At 45.3% G+C, this 15,873-nt stretch overlaps 1 protein-coding gene across 6 annotated transcripts in view; it reads left to right on the top strand.

Moving 5' to 3' along the window:
- The window catches only part of TNS1 (tensin 1), an 805,414-nt gene that overhangs the window by 746,318 nt on the left and 43,223 nt on the right, over positions 1-15,873 (top strand). For all 6 annotated transcript variants that reach the window (XM_082260250.1, XM_082260249.1, XM_082260247.1 and 3 more), the window contains 3 exons: positions 214-407; positions 2,413-2,488; positions 8,931-9,026. In XM_082260250.1, coding sequence (XP_082116376.1) covers positions 214-407; positions 2,413-2,488; positions 8,931-9,026 — 366 coding nt within the window. The remainder of the gene's footprint in view (positions 1-213; positions 408-2,412; positions 2,489-8,930; positions 9,027-15,873) is intronic.

The following is a 15,873-nucleotide window of genomic DNA, read 5'->3' as shown; positions in this document are numbered from 1 at the left end:
ATATGGTACAGCAGCCACATATCGGGCATAGGAAGTGTTGGGGTAACAAACGCTGTATTTGTTTTCTTTATGTGCATTACAGATTACATCCCTGATCCCGTCCCATGCATGTCCCATGGATTATTGATAACCCTGCCGGAATGTACAGCTGACTGGATTAATGTATACCTCCATACTCTGCTCAGTCCTGACTTTCCCTTTTCTGTCCTCCAGGAGTCCAGACACGGGACAAAACCCCGGACGAGATCGGCTCTTTAACACGCAGGAGGACCACCAGCGAAGGACAGTATGAGGACAGCGCCGGGGAACCCGGATCCAATCCCAGCAAAGTCCGCTCTCCCGTGCGCTGCGTCTCGCCTGAAGTTTTCAACACGATCGCGGCCAATCCAGGGGGGAGGCCGAAAGAGGTAACCACCCCTTGAAGAATGTTGGGTCACAATAATCAGAAGTTTAGCCTGCGTTACAGGGAAGCTCATGAAATTTGGATATTGTCAAAAAGTTAATTTATTTCAGTAATTCAATTCAGAAAGTGAAACTCATATTACCGTATATACTCGAGTATAAGCCGACCCGAATATAAGCCCAGGCACCTAATTTTACCACAAAAAACTGGGAAAATGTATTGACTCGAGTATAAGCCTAGGGTGGGAAATGCAGCAGCTACTGGACCCAACTGGACCACCACGAGACCCAAAACAGGGACTGCGGGCATGGTGCAGGAGATGCAGGGCTGTGGACATGGTACAGGAGATGCAGGGCTGTGGGCATGGTACAAGAGATGGTACAGGCATGGCACAGGATATGGTACAGGCATGATGGTACAGGAGATGGTACAGGCATGGTACAGGAGATGGTACAGGCAAGGCACAGGAGATGGTACAGGCATGGCACAGGAGATGGTACAGGCATGGCACAGGAGATGGTACAGGCATGGCACAGGAGATGGTACAGGCATTGCACAGGAGATGGTACAGGCAAGGCACAGGAGATGGTACAGGCATGGCACAGGAGATGGTACAGGAGATGGTACAGGAGATGGTACAGGAGATGGTACAGGAGATGGTACAGGCATGGTACAGGAGATGGTGCAGGCATGGTACAGGAGATGGTACAGGCAAGGCACAGGAGATGGCACAGGAGATGGTACAGGAGATGGTACAGGCAAGGCACAGGAGATGGTACAGGCAAGGCACAGGAGATGGCACAGGAGATGGTATAGGAGATGGTACAGGAGATGGTACAGGCATTGCACAGGAGATGGTACAGGCATGGCACAGGAGATGGCACAGGAGATGGTACAGGCATGGCACAGGAGATGGTACAGGCATTGCACAGGAGATGGTACAGGCATGGCACAGGAGATGGTACAGGCAAGGTACAGGAGATGGTACAGGAGATGGTACAGGCATGGTACAGGAGATGGTGCAGGCATGGTACAGGAGATGGTACAGGCAAGGCACAGGAGATGGCACAGGCATGGCACAGGAGATGGTACAGGAGATGGTACAGGCAAGGCACAGGAGATGGTACAGGCATTGCACAGGAGATGGTACAGGCATTGCACAGGAGATGGTACAGGCATTGCACAGGAGATGGTACAGGCATTGCACAGGAGATGGTACAGGCAAGGCACAGGAGATGGTACAGGCATGGCACAGGAGATGGTACAGGCATGGCACAGGAGATGGTACAGGCATGGCACAGGAGATGGTACAGGAGATGGTACAGGAGATGGTACAGGCATTGCACAGGAGAGGGTACAGGAGAGGGTACAGGAGAGGGTACAGGAGAGGGTACAGGAGATGGTACAGGAGATGGTGCAGGCAAGGCACAGGAGATGGCACAGGCATGGCACAGGCAACCTGGGCTTCCATAACACCTCAGCAGTGCCACAGGCTGATCACCCCCATGCCACGCCACATTGATGCCGTAATTCATGCAAAAGGAGCCCCGACCAGGTACACAGTGCATACTATACTGTACATGGACAGACTTTTCACTAAGCCAACATTTCTGTATTAAAAATCCTTTTTTTTTTGATCTTATGTAATATTCTAATTTTCGGAGATACTGAATTTTGGGTGTCACTAGCTGTAAGCCATAATCATCAAAATTAAAAGAAAGAAATGCTTGAAATCTATCACTCTGTGTAACACATCTATATAAAATATATGAGTTTCACTTTTTGAATTGCATTACAGAAATGAAATGAATTAACTTTTTGATGATGATCTAATTTTATGAGATGCACCTGTATATTACAGTTGGGAGCTATACATAAGGGGGAGGTGTTCTGTAGTCCAGCTACATTTATTGTAAAAGGTTTGTTGTTTCTATTTTGTGGTTTTGTTAATATTTAGTGAGAAGTGATCTCTGTGTTCATTTGGTAACATTGATGCTCCTGTGTTGCAGCCTCACCTGCACAGCTACAAGGAGGCCTTCGAGGAAATGGACATCCAGCACCCCGTTATTAGCCCCACTTCCACAGGTAAGCATGCGCCCCCCCCATTAAGTTCTAAAGGTTGTCTATTAAATCTATTCTCAGGGTCTTTTATTAGACGCCTAGGGAGAGATTTACTAAAACTGCAAAATCTGGTGCAGCTGTGCATGGTAGCCAATCAGCTTCTAACTTCAGCTTTTTCAATAAAGCTTTGACAATAAAACCTGGAAGCTGATTGGTTACTATTGTAGAGCTGCACCAGATTCTGTGTGCACCAATTTTAGTAAATCTCCCCCATAGGGCTTGATTTACTAAAAATTGGAGTGTGCAATATCTGGTGCAGCTGTGCATAGAAACCAATCAGCCTCCAGGTTTTATTGTCAAAGCTTTATTGAAAAAGCTGAAGTTAGAAGCTGATTGGCTACCATGCACAGCTGCACCAGATTTTGATTGCTCCAGTTTTAATATTTCTCCCCCTAGATGCAAGTTTTAAGACAGGCGGCTCAACCAGTCAGCATGCACTTAAAGTAATTGTAAATGATTACCTTGAAAAACTACTCGTTCAGTTTAACCGGTTCCCGACCGGCCGCCGCCTTTTTACTGCGGCACTGTGACTCTGCGCAAATTGACGTAGGTCTACGTCGGTCGTGAGCAGGCAGCTAGGGGGCGAGCGCGGGCTGCCGCCGGCGCGCTCCCGCCCCCACTCGGCAGCGAGGAAGCCGATGCACGGGGCAGGCGGCTCCGATGGCCGCCTGACACCCACGACCGTACTTCTACCTGGAATGATCACAGAGCTCCTGTGATCCTTCTATATAGGATAACAGGTCTCTGTGATCATTTCACAAGCCACGCCCCCCCCCCAGTTAGAATCACCCCCCTAGGCTCACATTTAACCCCTTGATCACCCACAATGTTAACCCCTTCCCTGCCAGTGTTATTTTTACAGTAACAGTGCATATTTTTTAGCACTGATTACTGTAGTAATGTCACAGGTCCTCCCCAAATGTGTCAAAAATGTCAGTTAGGGGCCCGATCTGTCCGCTGCAATGTCGCAGTCCCGCAAAAAATCGCAGATTACCACCATTACTAGTAAAAAAAAACAATAAAAATGACAGAAATCTTTCCCCTAGTTAGTAGACGCGATAAGGTGTGCACAAACCAATCAAAATACGCTTATTGCGATTTTTTTTTTTTTTTACCAGAAATATGTAGCGGAAAACAAATTGGCCTAAAATGTAAAAATATTTTGATTTTTGAATTTTTTTTTGGAATGTTATATAGCAGAATGTGAAAAATATTGTTTTTTTTTTTTTCAGAATTGTCGCTCTTTTTTTTGTTTATAACGCTATAATTAAAAATCGCACAGGTGATCAAATACCACCAAAGTAAAGCTCTATTTGTGGGGAAAAGAGGACATCAATTTTATTTGGGTACAGCGTCGCACGACTGCGTAATTGTCCATTAAAGTAACACAGTGCCGAATCGTAAAAATTGGCCTGGTCAGGAAGGAGGCAAATCCTTCCGGTCCAGAAGTGGTTTAAAGTGGTAGTAAACTCTGCGTTTTTTTTTTGGTAACTATAAATAAGCCTATAATAAGGCTTTCCTGTAGGTAATGTGAATATCTCCTGAACTTGCAGCATTTAGGAGATATTCCAATGTGTAGCAGCCAGTGATGTCATCGACGCTGTCAATGGATTTGACACTCGAGCACGCCGTCCACTGAGAGTGCTGTGCTGCGATCGTGGCTCCCATGTGCATGCACTGGAGTGATGTTATTGCGTCTCGGCCATTCAAACATTAAAGCTTAACTGTACCCATACATAGTTGCCAACATTTGAAAAAAAATTCCCAGGGACACTTTGCAGCACAGCTATCAATTACTTACCACACCCACTTCCCTGAAGCTCCGCCCACTCCACATAATTAACCTCCGCCTACTTATCAGATTATAGGGTCTATTTAATAGAGAGAGAATTACAGGAAATTGAAAAGGGAATTGAAAACTTAAGGCCAAAGTAGCAGAGTTGGAATAATTCTCCCATTCAGCTGCACTACTTCTGCCTAAAGTTTAAAATTCTCATCACAATTCCCTGCAATTCTAAAGTGTGAAATGTGTTCAGGTGTGACCATACAAAAAATGGAATATGTAAATATAAATAAAGTGCAAAGTGTAAATAAGTACATTGCCGGGACAATGTAAATTACCCGGGACAGGATCCTATTTGCCGGGACTGTCCCGGCAAAAACGGGACAGTTGGCAAGTATTCCCATAGCAACCTGAACTTTTTTTTTGGGCAGAAAGCTTCACGCGATGCGGTTTGCCGCGATTTCAGTGCGATTTATCTTGCAAAAATTGCAGCACAACCGCGCCGCGTTTATTAGGTGATATTCAAATGAATGGCATCCTGAAATGTGCGTTGGGTTTTTTGAAATCGCGGGCAGAATCTGCAATTCAATACACCCAGGTGCGAATGCAGCCTTATGGAGTTGAGTTTAGAACCTTTGGGAAAAAAAAACGCCAAAAGCTGCCAGAGTACGCTAGTGTACGCAAATCCTAAGGATATTGATTAGCGGCACTTTGATTGGCCGTAGATACAGAAACCTAGAAATCCATTTCTTGCTCCTCCATTGGTGGCTATAAGGCATTCTTGGACTTGTTGTCCTTCATCTTGGGCGGCCCAGCTGCTTTCCTTGTTCTATAAGGTATCTATTGGGCAGATCCAAACAATGTATTTATTTTTATTCTCCATCCAACTTCTCCATCACACTCTCATTTCCTTCTGATGTGTCGGGGAATGGTTCCAGGATCTCTTCTCTGTTCATCTCCGGCCAAACATCATATTCTTTATTCTCATTGAAATCCCGCCAACTAATCCTATGATCAATAAAAGATGCTTGTGTCTGAGTCCTAAGGCAGCAGGGGTATCGATTTGTATTCTTTGACTCGGGTTTATTAAAGGGCGGGTGAAGGGCCACTTTAACCCTTTAGCTGCCACGGCCATTTTTGCTACTTTTTACTTATTTTTTCTTGCACACGTTTAACCACTCCAGACCATTTCTGGCACTTTTTGTTTACATGTAACAATCAGTATTTTTTGCTAGAAAATGTATTGGGCTCCATTCACATATAGGCATGTCGGATCGCGGGCAGAATCGCAGCGATTCTGCCCGCAATTGCGAACTATTGCAAGTCGCGGGATGCCCGTGCGATTCCCGTGACTTGCAAGGGCACCCCAAACGTGGCATGATGTTGCCACGATTGTCGCCTGACGAATGGCGGTAAAATCGTACAAGTACAACTTCTTTTGGGCAACAGGCGTCCCATGATTCTGTTTGCTCCGTTTTGCCGCAATTCGTCAGTCGTCTATTTACTAATTCTAGCATTACTTGTGAAAAAATAATAAATACATTTTTAAATAAATAAAAATTACATAAATCTTTCCCGTTTTTGGAATTGTCGCTCTTTTATTGTTTATAACGCAAAAAATAAAAATCGCACAGGGGATCAAATACCACCAAAAGAAAGCTTTATTTGTGGGGAAAAAAAGGACATCAATTTTATTTGGGTACAGCTTCGCACGACTGCGCAATTTTCCGCTAAAGTAACGCAATGCTGAATCGCAAAAAATGGCCTGATCATTAAGGAGGCAAATCCTTCCGGTCCAGAAGTGGTAATGAGACATGCGGTGTCTAAAAGACCCTGCATGCCTCCCTTGTGCTCCACGATGCAGATTGCATTGCATTACATTTTCCATGCTGGCCCTATATGTTGCGTCTTGTGTTTTGCTCCTAGTACTACTATTGGAATAAGTCCCGGGCTTGCTGGGACTTGTAGCTCCCCTGGCAGTTGGAGGACGTTGGCGGTTTCTGCCGATTTGCTGGGAGTAGACGGAGAGGGAGAATCAGGATCCCAGCAGAGAAGGGTGGAGATGTCATATTCCGATCTCTCCCTTTCACTGAGTGGGGACTGGAAACATTCCTGAGGATGAATAACAGAATTATTGTGTCAGGAAAGAGCAGAATGTGTGGAATCGGCTTGTTCTCCATTCCCCGTCCATCATCACAGCTCCTCTCTGTTCTCTACAATTGGCCTATTAAGGACAAACACGGATCTGACAGAGTGCAGCCTCCAAAGTACTCCGAGCTCCTCAATCTCCGTAACGTTGTTCATAGACCGCACTCCTTCCCGGAGCAGTTATAGACCGCACTCCTTCCCGGAGCATTCATAGACCGCATTCCTTCCCGGAGGATTCATAGACCGCACTCCTTCCCGGAGCATTCATAGACCGCACTCCTTCCCGGAGCATTCATAGACCGCACTCCTTCCCGGAGCATTCATAGACCGCACTCCTTCCCGGAGCATTCATAGACCGCACTCCTTCCCGGAGCATTCATAGACCGCACTCCTTCCCGGAGCATTCATAGACCGCACTCCTTCCCGGAGCATTCATAGACCGCACTCCTTCCTGGAGCATTCATAAACCGCACTCCTCTTCCCGGAGCATTCATAGACCACACTTCTTCCCGGAGCATTCATAGACCGCACTCCTTCCCAGAGCATTCATAAACTGCACTCCTTCCCGGAGCATTCATAGACCGCACTCCTTCCCGGAGCATTCATAGACCACACTTCTTCCCGGAGCATTCATAGACCACACTTCTTCCCGGAGCATTCATAGACCGCACTCCTTCCCAGAGCATTCATAAACTGCACTCCTTCCCGGAGCATTCATAGACCGCACTCCTTCCCGGAGCATTCATAGACCACACTTCTTCCCGGAGCATTCATAGACCGCACTCCTTCCCGGAGCATTTATAGACCGCACTCCTTCCCGGAGCATTCATAGACCGCACTCCTTCCCGGAGCATTCATAGACCGCACTCCTTCCCGGAGCATTCATAGACCGCACTCCTCCCCGGAGCATTCATAGACCGCACTCCTTGCCGCAGCATTCATAGACCGCACTCCTCGCCGGAGCATTCATAGGCCGCACTCCTCCCCGGAGCATTCATAGACCGTACTCCTCCCCGGAGCATTCATAGACCGCACTCCTTCCCGGAGCATTCATAGACCGCACTCCTCCCCGGAGCATTCATCGACCGTACTCCTCCCCGGAGCATTCATAGACCGCACTCCTCCCCGGAGCATTCATAGACCGCACTCCTTCCCGGAGCATTTATAGACCGCACTCCTGCCCGGAGCATTCATAGACCGCACTCCTGCCCGGAGCATTCATAGACCGCACTCCTCCCCGGAGCATTCATAGACCGCACTCCTCCCCGGAGCATTCATAGACCGCACTCCTCCCCGGAGCATTCATAGACCGCACTCCTCCCCGGAGCATTCATAGACCGCACTCCTCCCCGGAGCATTCATAGACCGCACTCCTCCCCGGAGCATTCATAGACCGCACTCCTCCCCGGAGCATTCATAGACCGCACTCCTCCCCGGAGCATTCATAGACCGCACTCCTCCCCGGAGCATTCATAGACCGCACTCCTCCCCGGAGCATTCATAGACTGCACTCCTCCCCAGAGCATTCATAGACAGTACTCCTCCTCAGAGCATTCATAGACTGTACTCCTCAGAGCATTCATAGACCGCACTCCTCTTCCCGGAGCATTCATAGACCACACCCCTCCCCGGAGGATTCATAGACCGCACTCCTCCCCAGTGCATTCATTCACAACACACATTATCACTTTTCTTGGTATATGAATGCATTGGGATCTTCCTCACTATTTTTATATTTGTTTCTCATTGTCTACATACCCCAATCAGCCGTACCATCAGGACCACCCACCATAACCCAGTGAGGCATGGACTCCACTAGACCTCTGAAGGTATACTGTGGTGTCTGGCACCAAGCCCTCAGTAGCAGATCCATGGATCTAAGTTATTTTCCCAGCACATCCTACAGATGCTCGATTGGATTGAGCTCTGGAGAATTAGGAGGCCAAGTCAACACCTCAAACTCGTTGTGTTCCTCAAACTTTTCTTGAATGAAGACCAGGCCACCTTCTTCCATTGCTCCGTGGTCCAGTTCTGATACTCATGTGGACACGGGTACAGGAACGTCCCTTAAGGGCTGCTGTTTAATAGAGAAGAAGAGATATGGACATGCTTGTAGTTCCTATGAAGAGAGCAACCTAAGGTTGCAACCATGACTTCCTCCGTAGATACAGTGGAGGAGTGACGTAGCCACCCAGGAACAGGAACTGTTTTATTTGCATGATTTTCATATGAAAATAAAATAAAAATATAAAAAAGAATACATGTAAAGCATTGCGTAAATCCACATCGCTATATAAGTACCTGTAATAAATAAAGAAAGAAAACAAATGCAGCCACCACAGCAGGTATTAGTAAGATGCAATATTATACATTTTTGGTTTTGGGTTTAGATATACTTCAGTACATCCCTATATGTACCTCTATGTTTGTGTCAGTGAGCATTCTCATGTTTTCTTTCTCTTTGTTTCCCTTTAGCCTTGCGATCTCCTCCGGGATTGGCAAAGACACCTTTGTCAGCGCTGGGGTTGAAGCCTCACAACCCGGCTGATATTCTGCTGCATCAATCCGGAGGTGAGTGCATTTTTATCACACAGTAACTTGGTACGCAAAGCGTTCTCTGCATGAACAAGTTGGAGATTGTGACATCACCACCCCACACTTCTCCACCTTGTCCATGCATTCATTGAATGGCATCTGTGCTGAGTGAGCAACCTCGTGTGTTCACAATGTAGCAGGGCAGGCGCTTGGCACAGATCCTAGAAATATGAAGATCACTAAGGAGTGGTGATGGCAACTACAGTGATCTCCAGCTTCTAGAACAGTGTTTCTTAACCTTTTTAACTCTGAGGAACCCCTAAAATAATTTATAGGTCTTGGGGGATCCTTACTATTGGTGGTTATTGGCAAAAATGGCCTTTGTATTGGTGGTCAGAAGGAAGACTGCACTCATTGGGGGCACGAATACCACCCTTACAGGCAGCTTTTGAGATAACTGGTGTCATGCTGCTGGCTTTACCAAGTGGTGAAGGTCCTGGAACCATGCAGTCACCATCAAATGAAAGATCTATGAACCACAGCTCAGGGAACCCCTAGCAACCTCTTGAGGAACCCTAGGGTTCTGTGGAACCCTGGCTGAGAATGGCTGTTTTAGAGCAGCCATTCTAAACCTTTTCAACACAGAGGAACCCTTGAAATAAAATTTCTGGTCTCGGGGAACCCCTGCTAAAAATTAAAAATCTATACCAGTGACTCATGATACATTAGTGTGACAGTCAGTGGGAAGAACGCTCCTTACTCTTGTCATCATTGGGAAGAATTACTTCCTTTCAGATAGCTAAAAAGAACAATGGTGTCTTTGGAAACTTATCTAGAATTGCCTATTGCTCAAGGAACCCCTAGCAACCTCAGGAGGAACCCTAGGATTCCATGGAACCCTGGTTGAGAATGGCTGTTCTAGAATGGCTGGGACCTAAAAAAATCCATTCCTGGAATTCTTAATATAAATCCTCTCTATTTAGTTGTGCAAATATGGCTACTCTTGGGGTCTTGTGCCAAGTCCAACACTGGAATTATGTTCTCTCCATGTTTCCTCTAATTGCTCCGGTTTCCTTCCACATCCTAGAACAGTATGGATAAGTTGGCCGAAACCAGACCTTTCAGCTAAAACTACATCATACCTATATTATTTCCTCCCCCATCCCCATTCAAGATTTTATATGTTTTAGGGTTTTCTTTGCTTGCAACCTCCCCCGTCCTCAGTCCTCGCCTAGGCGGAGGTGATGTTCCTGCATACTCCTGCAGCCTCCTGGTATACTCACCTCTCATATCCCAAGATTCAGCGGTTTCATTTAGCAGTGGAACTCTGTGGGATCGCAATCCGGCACCATGGAAACATAAACTTGTAGGTGGGGTGCAGCGTGGTGTGGCGGCAATAATTACACAGCAAGGTGCAATGTAAAACTTGTATTGACGTAATGCAGCAACAATTCACAATAGACCCCGTGGGACATTTACTCAGCCGGGCACAATCACAGTTTCCAATAAAATGAAGAAACCGTTTCCAGCTGAACTGTCAGCGTTTGTTGAGAGGGGACAGAATGTGACCTGACTGTCTTGTGTCCAATCAGGAAGGTATGGAGATGGAAGAAGATGCAGCCCTGTGCTTTCCCTCCTCATCAGGAACCTTTCCCTACCGCTAATTCTGTCCCTGCCAGACAGGGTACCCTTCCCCACACTATCCCTTCACATAAAGCGTGCCAAACCCAGGGGCCAGGGTCTTAAATAGACTTTGCCACACCTGAGATGGCCACCATAGTCACATGGGCAGCCTGCATCCAAAAGGCTGCCCTAGTGACTGGAAACCATAGAGGAGCCCTGTTCCCCATGGCTTCCTCTCCCTCTGCGTTGCAGTGGAGACAGCAGACTGCACCTGCCTACCAAAAAACTATCTTGGTTCCTTATCATGCACAGAGTGAGGTCCAACGCTGCTTCTAGCTGCAAGAAAAAGGAAGAATTTAAAACAAAGATCACCGATTCCAAATCTTTTTGCCCCCCCCCGACCTAACCTAACTTTCCCTTCTCCTGAGATGGATTCTTCATCTGTCCATGTGACCGGTGACCACCATTGTTCTGCTGTTTTGTGTTTACATCCAGTGGTGCAAATCTTAACTGCCCTGGCCACACCTGTGCATTACAGCCCTATAGGCTTCTATAGAACCGTCTCTAAACATTGCTGGTCTTGGGAAACAGCCTAATAAAAGTCTGTGGGACTTTATTGCACAGGTGTGGCCAGGACCGTTAAGATTTGCACTGCTGGATGTAAACAAACCATAGAACAATGGTGGTCAGATGGAGCTAAATATGCATCTCTGCAGGGGAAAGGGTGTGATAGGTTAGTTTAGAAGAAGGGAGCAAAAAGGATATGGGCAGTTGTAGCATGGTCCCATTTACTTGAATGGGTCCTCTTTGGTGGTGGTACCAGCCGAAAGCCAAATGGCGTTTAAATTTGTGTACAGCCCAGAGTGCCAGCATACCTTAGCTTGATTTAGCGTTTGGAGTTGGTTAAACCGCAGCTTAACTGCCTGCTTTAGAGCCTTAGTGGTCATCTGGACAAACCGAGAAAAGGTTTTGGGTTTAGATAATATTTAACCCATGGTGTGCAACAGAATGGTTGTTCATCAGTATAGTGATGTAGGGTACCCTTGGGTAATTATCTATACGTTTTCCCAGCAATCGCTACCAAAACTGTGCCATGTAGTCCAAGGTGCACCCCGTAAACGTTTGCAAACAGGAGAAGCTGATTTGTAAAAGCCTTCAGCAAAAAACCCAGCACTGTAGACCAGGACTAGGGCTTTTTTTCTAGGTGCAGGAACTCTCCTCTTCCGAGTCACCTGTAATCTCCGCCTCTACCCACCTCCGAGCACCGTTCCTTGGTTCCACCCCTACTCACCATTTAGAGAATAGAGCACCAGGCTTTATTTTGTGGTGCAAAGTAATTCGTATGGCATTTGTTAATAACAAGAAAGATAGTAAAATAGATCCCCTGTAGCTAGCTACAATTGATTCCCCAGCAACAATAGACTCCCAGCAGCCGCAACCTAAGACCCATTCCCAGCAACAATAGATCCCCCACCAGCAACAATATATCTCCCCAGCAACAGTAGATCCCCCTTACAAAAATAGTTTCTCAAGTACCCAGCATCAATTTTCCATCCAGCACCCATTGCTTCTACATACATTCAGTGCTAGAGTTGCCGTAACTGTGTTCCCCCGTGTTCCCGCTAAAAAAAAGCCCTGACCAGGTCAACTAGGGAAACCCAACCCGATTCACTGCTCAGAGACCAGCCTGTATTCTCCTTGATTCCCAGCACTCAGCCGGGTACCAAGGCCCTGGAGTCCGCTGTTGCTCCACTGTAATCCACCATCAAAATAAGACGTTCACCTCCAGCCAAGGTTTTTTTGCAATTGCAGCACTGCTCACTTCAACTCAAAGCTGTGCCCTCAACAAGTTTCACCCATAATGAGGCTTAATCATAGGGATCTCCACCATTAAGCCCTATTGTGGGTGAAGCATGTTTAGGGCACGGCTTTGGATAGGAGTGAGCGTTATGCTGTCATTGCAATAAACCTTGGCTGGAGGCGAACGTCTTCTGTGTGTGGCCTGTTATTTGGATGGTGGATTACAGCCGAGCAAGAGCGGACTCCAGGGCCTCTGTACCCCACTGATTTCTGGGAATCAAGATGAATATAGGGTGGTCTATGAGCAATGAATCAGGTTGGATTCACCTAGTTGTCCTGGTCAACAGTGCTGGGTTATATTTCTGGAGGTTTTTGAAATCAGCTTCTTCTGTCTGCAAAGGTTTACTGGGTGCCCCTGGATTGGATAGCACAGTTTTGGAAGGGAATGCTGGGGAAACTTATGGATAACTACCCAAGAGGGCCCTACATGACTATACTGATGAAAAATAAAATCTTACAATTCTGTTGCACCTGATGGGTTAAGTTGTATCTGAACCCAAAATCGTGACCAGGGCAACTAAGCAGTTGGGTTTTTGTTTTCCTTGTATGTTGTGCTGTCAGATTGGTAGCCATGGGCAGAATTTTCACTTCTCCATCAGCCTAAGCCAACAGTGAAGCTTTACTGATGTCACTCACAAATATTTTCTCACAGGACGGCCTTTGGCTCCCCGCGGTGGAAAGTCTGACCCTCCGTGCAGGAATGATGTAGGAATATCAAAGCTCAGATGGTTGAAACTTTTAGTGAAGTGAAGACAACCACCTGGGCTACAGGGATTCTGGAGAATCTCACAGGATATCGAAACGCTTTTTCAGCTTGCGTGTTTTTTGCCATGGAATAGGAGGTGACCCCGCGGCTCGTTCGGCTCTCATCAGCAGGAAGGACATGGTGTGGGGATCTTGTTAGTTTTCGTGGCAGATGCAGCCAGTGCATGTTTCCCAGCTGTAGATACTCAGCTCTGTTCAGACAATTAAACCCGACAGATGTTGCAAAGGATTCTGGGCTGGCTTAGATTTATAGCACTTAGAGCTTCTGGATTCTCTGTTTCTTCAGCTGTCCCCTTTCTTGGCAGGAAAGGAAAACCGTCAGTTGCTAAGGGACCGATTTGTGAATTAATATTTTTTTTTTTTACATTTGGCCCCATGTGACATTTAGCATGTAGCTTATAGAGTAACATACTAATCCATGGGGTAGAATACAGATTTTATGGATGAAATACTGATCCATGGGGTTAAATACGGATCCATGTGGTAAAATACCCATCCAGGGGATAGAATAACAATCCATGGGGTAAAAACCAATCTACTAAGTAAAATAATGGTCCATGGGGTAAAATACTAACCTGTAAGTGTAAAATACCGTTCTATATCATAAAATACACATTCAGAGGATGGAATAACAATTTATGAGGTAAAAACCAATCTGCTGAATAAAATAATCATCCATGGGGTAGAATACTGTTCTAGAAGGCTAAAATACCATTCCATGGAGTAGAATACCCAAGCATGGGATAAAATACTGATCCACTGAGGAAAAATATTGATCCATGGAGTAGAATACTGATCTTTAAGGGTAAAATATGATTCCATTGGATGAAATATTAATCCACTGAGTAAATGAATGATCCATGCGGTAGAATACTGATATAAAAGGCTAAAATACCATTCCTTGGAATAAAATACGCATCCAGGGGATAGAATATTGATTCACTGAGGAAAAATAATGATCCATTGGGTAGAATATTGATCCATAAGGGTAAAATGCCATGCCATGGGGAAAAATGCCAATAGATTAAGCTAAAAATGATTCATGGGGTAGAATACTGAGCTATAAGGCTAAAATGCCATTCCATAATGTAAAATACACATCCAGGGGATAGAATAATAATCCAAGGGGGAAAAAACAATCTATTGAGTAAAATAATGATCCACGGAGTAGAATACGGATTTAAAAGGCTAAAATACCATTCCATGGGGTAAAATGTGAATACATTAAGCCAATAATGATCCATGAGGTAGAATACTGATATATTTGGCTAAAACACAATTCCATGGGGTAAAATACACATCCAGGGGATAGAATAAAAATCCATGGGGATAAAAAACAATCCACTGAGTAAAATAATGATCCCCGGGGTAGAATACTGACCTGTAAGGGTAAAATACCATTCTATGGAGTAAAATGCCAATACATTAAGGCAATAGTGATCCATGAGGTAAAATGCTGATCTATAAGGCTAAAATACCATTCCATGGTGTAAAGTACACATCCAAGGGATAAAACACCCAATCATGGGGTAAAATACTTATCTACTGAATAAAATAATTATCCATGGGGTTGAATAATGATCTGTAAGAATAAAATACTATTCCATGGGGTACAATACTGATACATGGGGTTCAATACGCATCCAGGGGATAGAATACCAATCCATGGGGTAAAATGCCAATCCATTGAGTGGAATAATCATCCATTAAGTAGAATACTGATCCGTAATTGTAAAATACCATTCCATGGAGTAAAATACTGATCAATGCAGTAAAATACCAATCCATTGTGTCAATATTGATCCATGGGGTAGAATACTGGTCTGTAAGGGTAAAATACTGATCCATGCAGTTGTACAATGATCCATAGGGTAGCATACTGATCCATGGGGTAGCATTACAATCCATGGGGTGCAATACTGATCCATGGAGTAGAATACCGAACCATCGAGTCAAATACCAATTCTTGGGATAAAATATAGATTCAAGGGGTAGAATATCAATCCATGGGGTAAAATGCCAATTCACAAAGTTATATACTTATCTGTGGAGTAGAATACCAGTCCAGTGGGTTGAATACACATTCCATGGTGTAAAAACGGTTTACTGATCCACAAGGTGAAGTACCAAACCATAGAATAAAATGCTAATATGTAAAGAAAAAATAGCAATCCATAGAATACTGATCTGTGGAGAAGAGTACCAGCCCATGGGGTAGAATACTGAGCCATAGAACAGAATCCCAACGCGTGGGGCAGAATGGTGATCCATAAAACGAAATACTGTCATAAATGTTCTTTGGTAATGAAATACTTATTTCATGCGAAAGAAATTACCATTCCAAACCCTTTTGCATATAGCATGTTTGTGAATGGAGTGTTTTATTTAAGAAAAGTATTGTAAGGCAACAAAGGAACCCCAGGTCAAGCAATTGTATATCTTAGCGAAGTGAGCCAACAGACAGCCATCCCTTTATAGTATCTATACTCTTCACCTACCTATGTAATGGGTGAGCTGTGAGAGATGAGATGTTAACAGAGATTTGAACAGATCCATTAAAGTCACCCTAAAACGGGACACAGTCCAGTATTGTGTCCTGCAAGCTTCCAACAATCAATTAAACTGTTGGGCAGTA

The sequence above is a fragment of the Pelophylax lessonae genome (assembly GCF_965119305.1).
Source record: "Pelophylax lessonae genome assembly, chromosome: 6".
In the NCBI taxonomy this organism is placed as follows: domain Eukaryota; kingdom Metazoa; phylum Chordata; class Amphibia; order Anura; family Ranidae; genus Pelophylax; species Pelophylax lessonae.
Note: the sequence above shows the minus strand (reverse complement) of the source record. Positions and strands in the feature narration are given on the sequence as shown.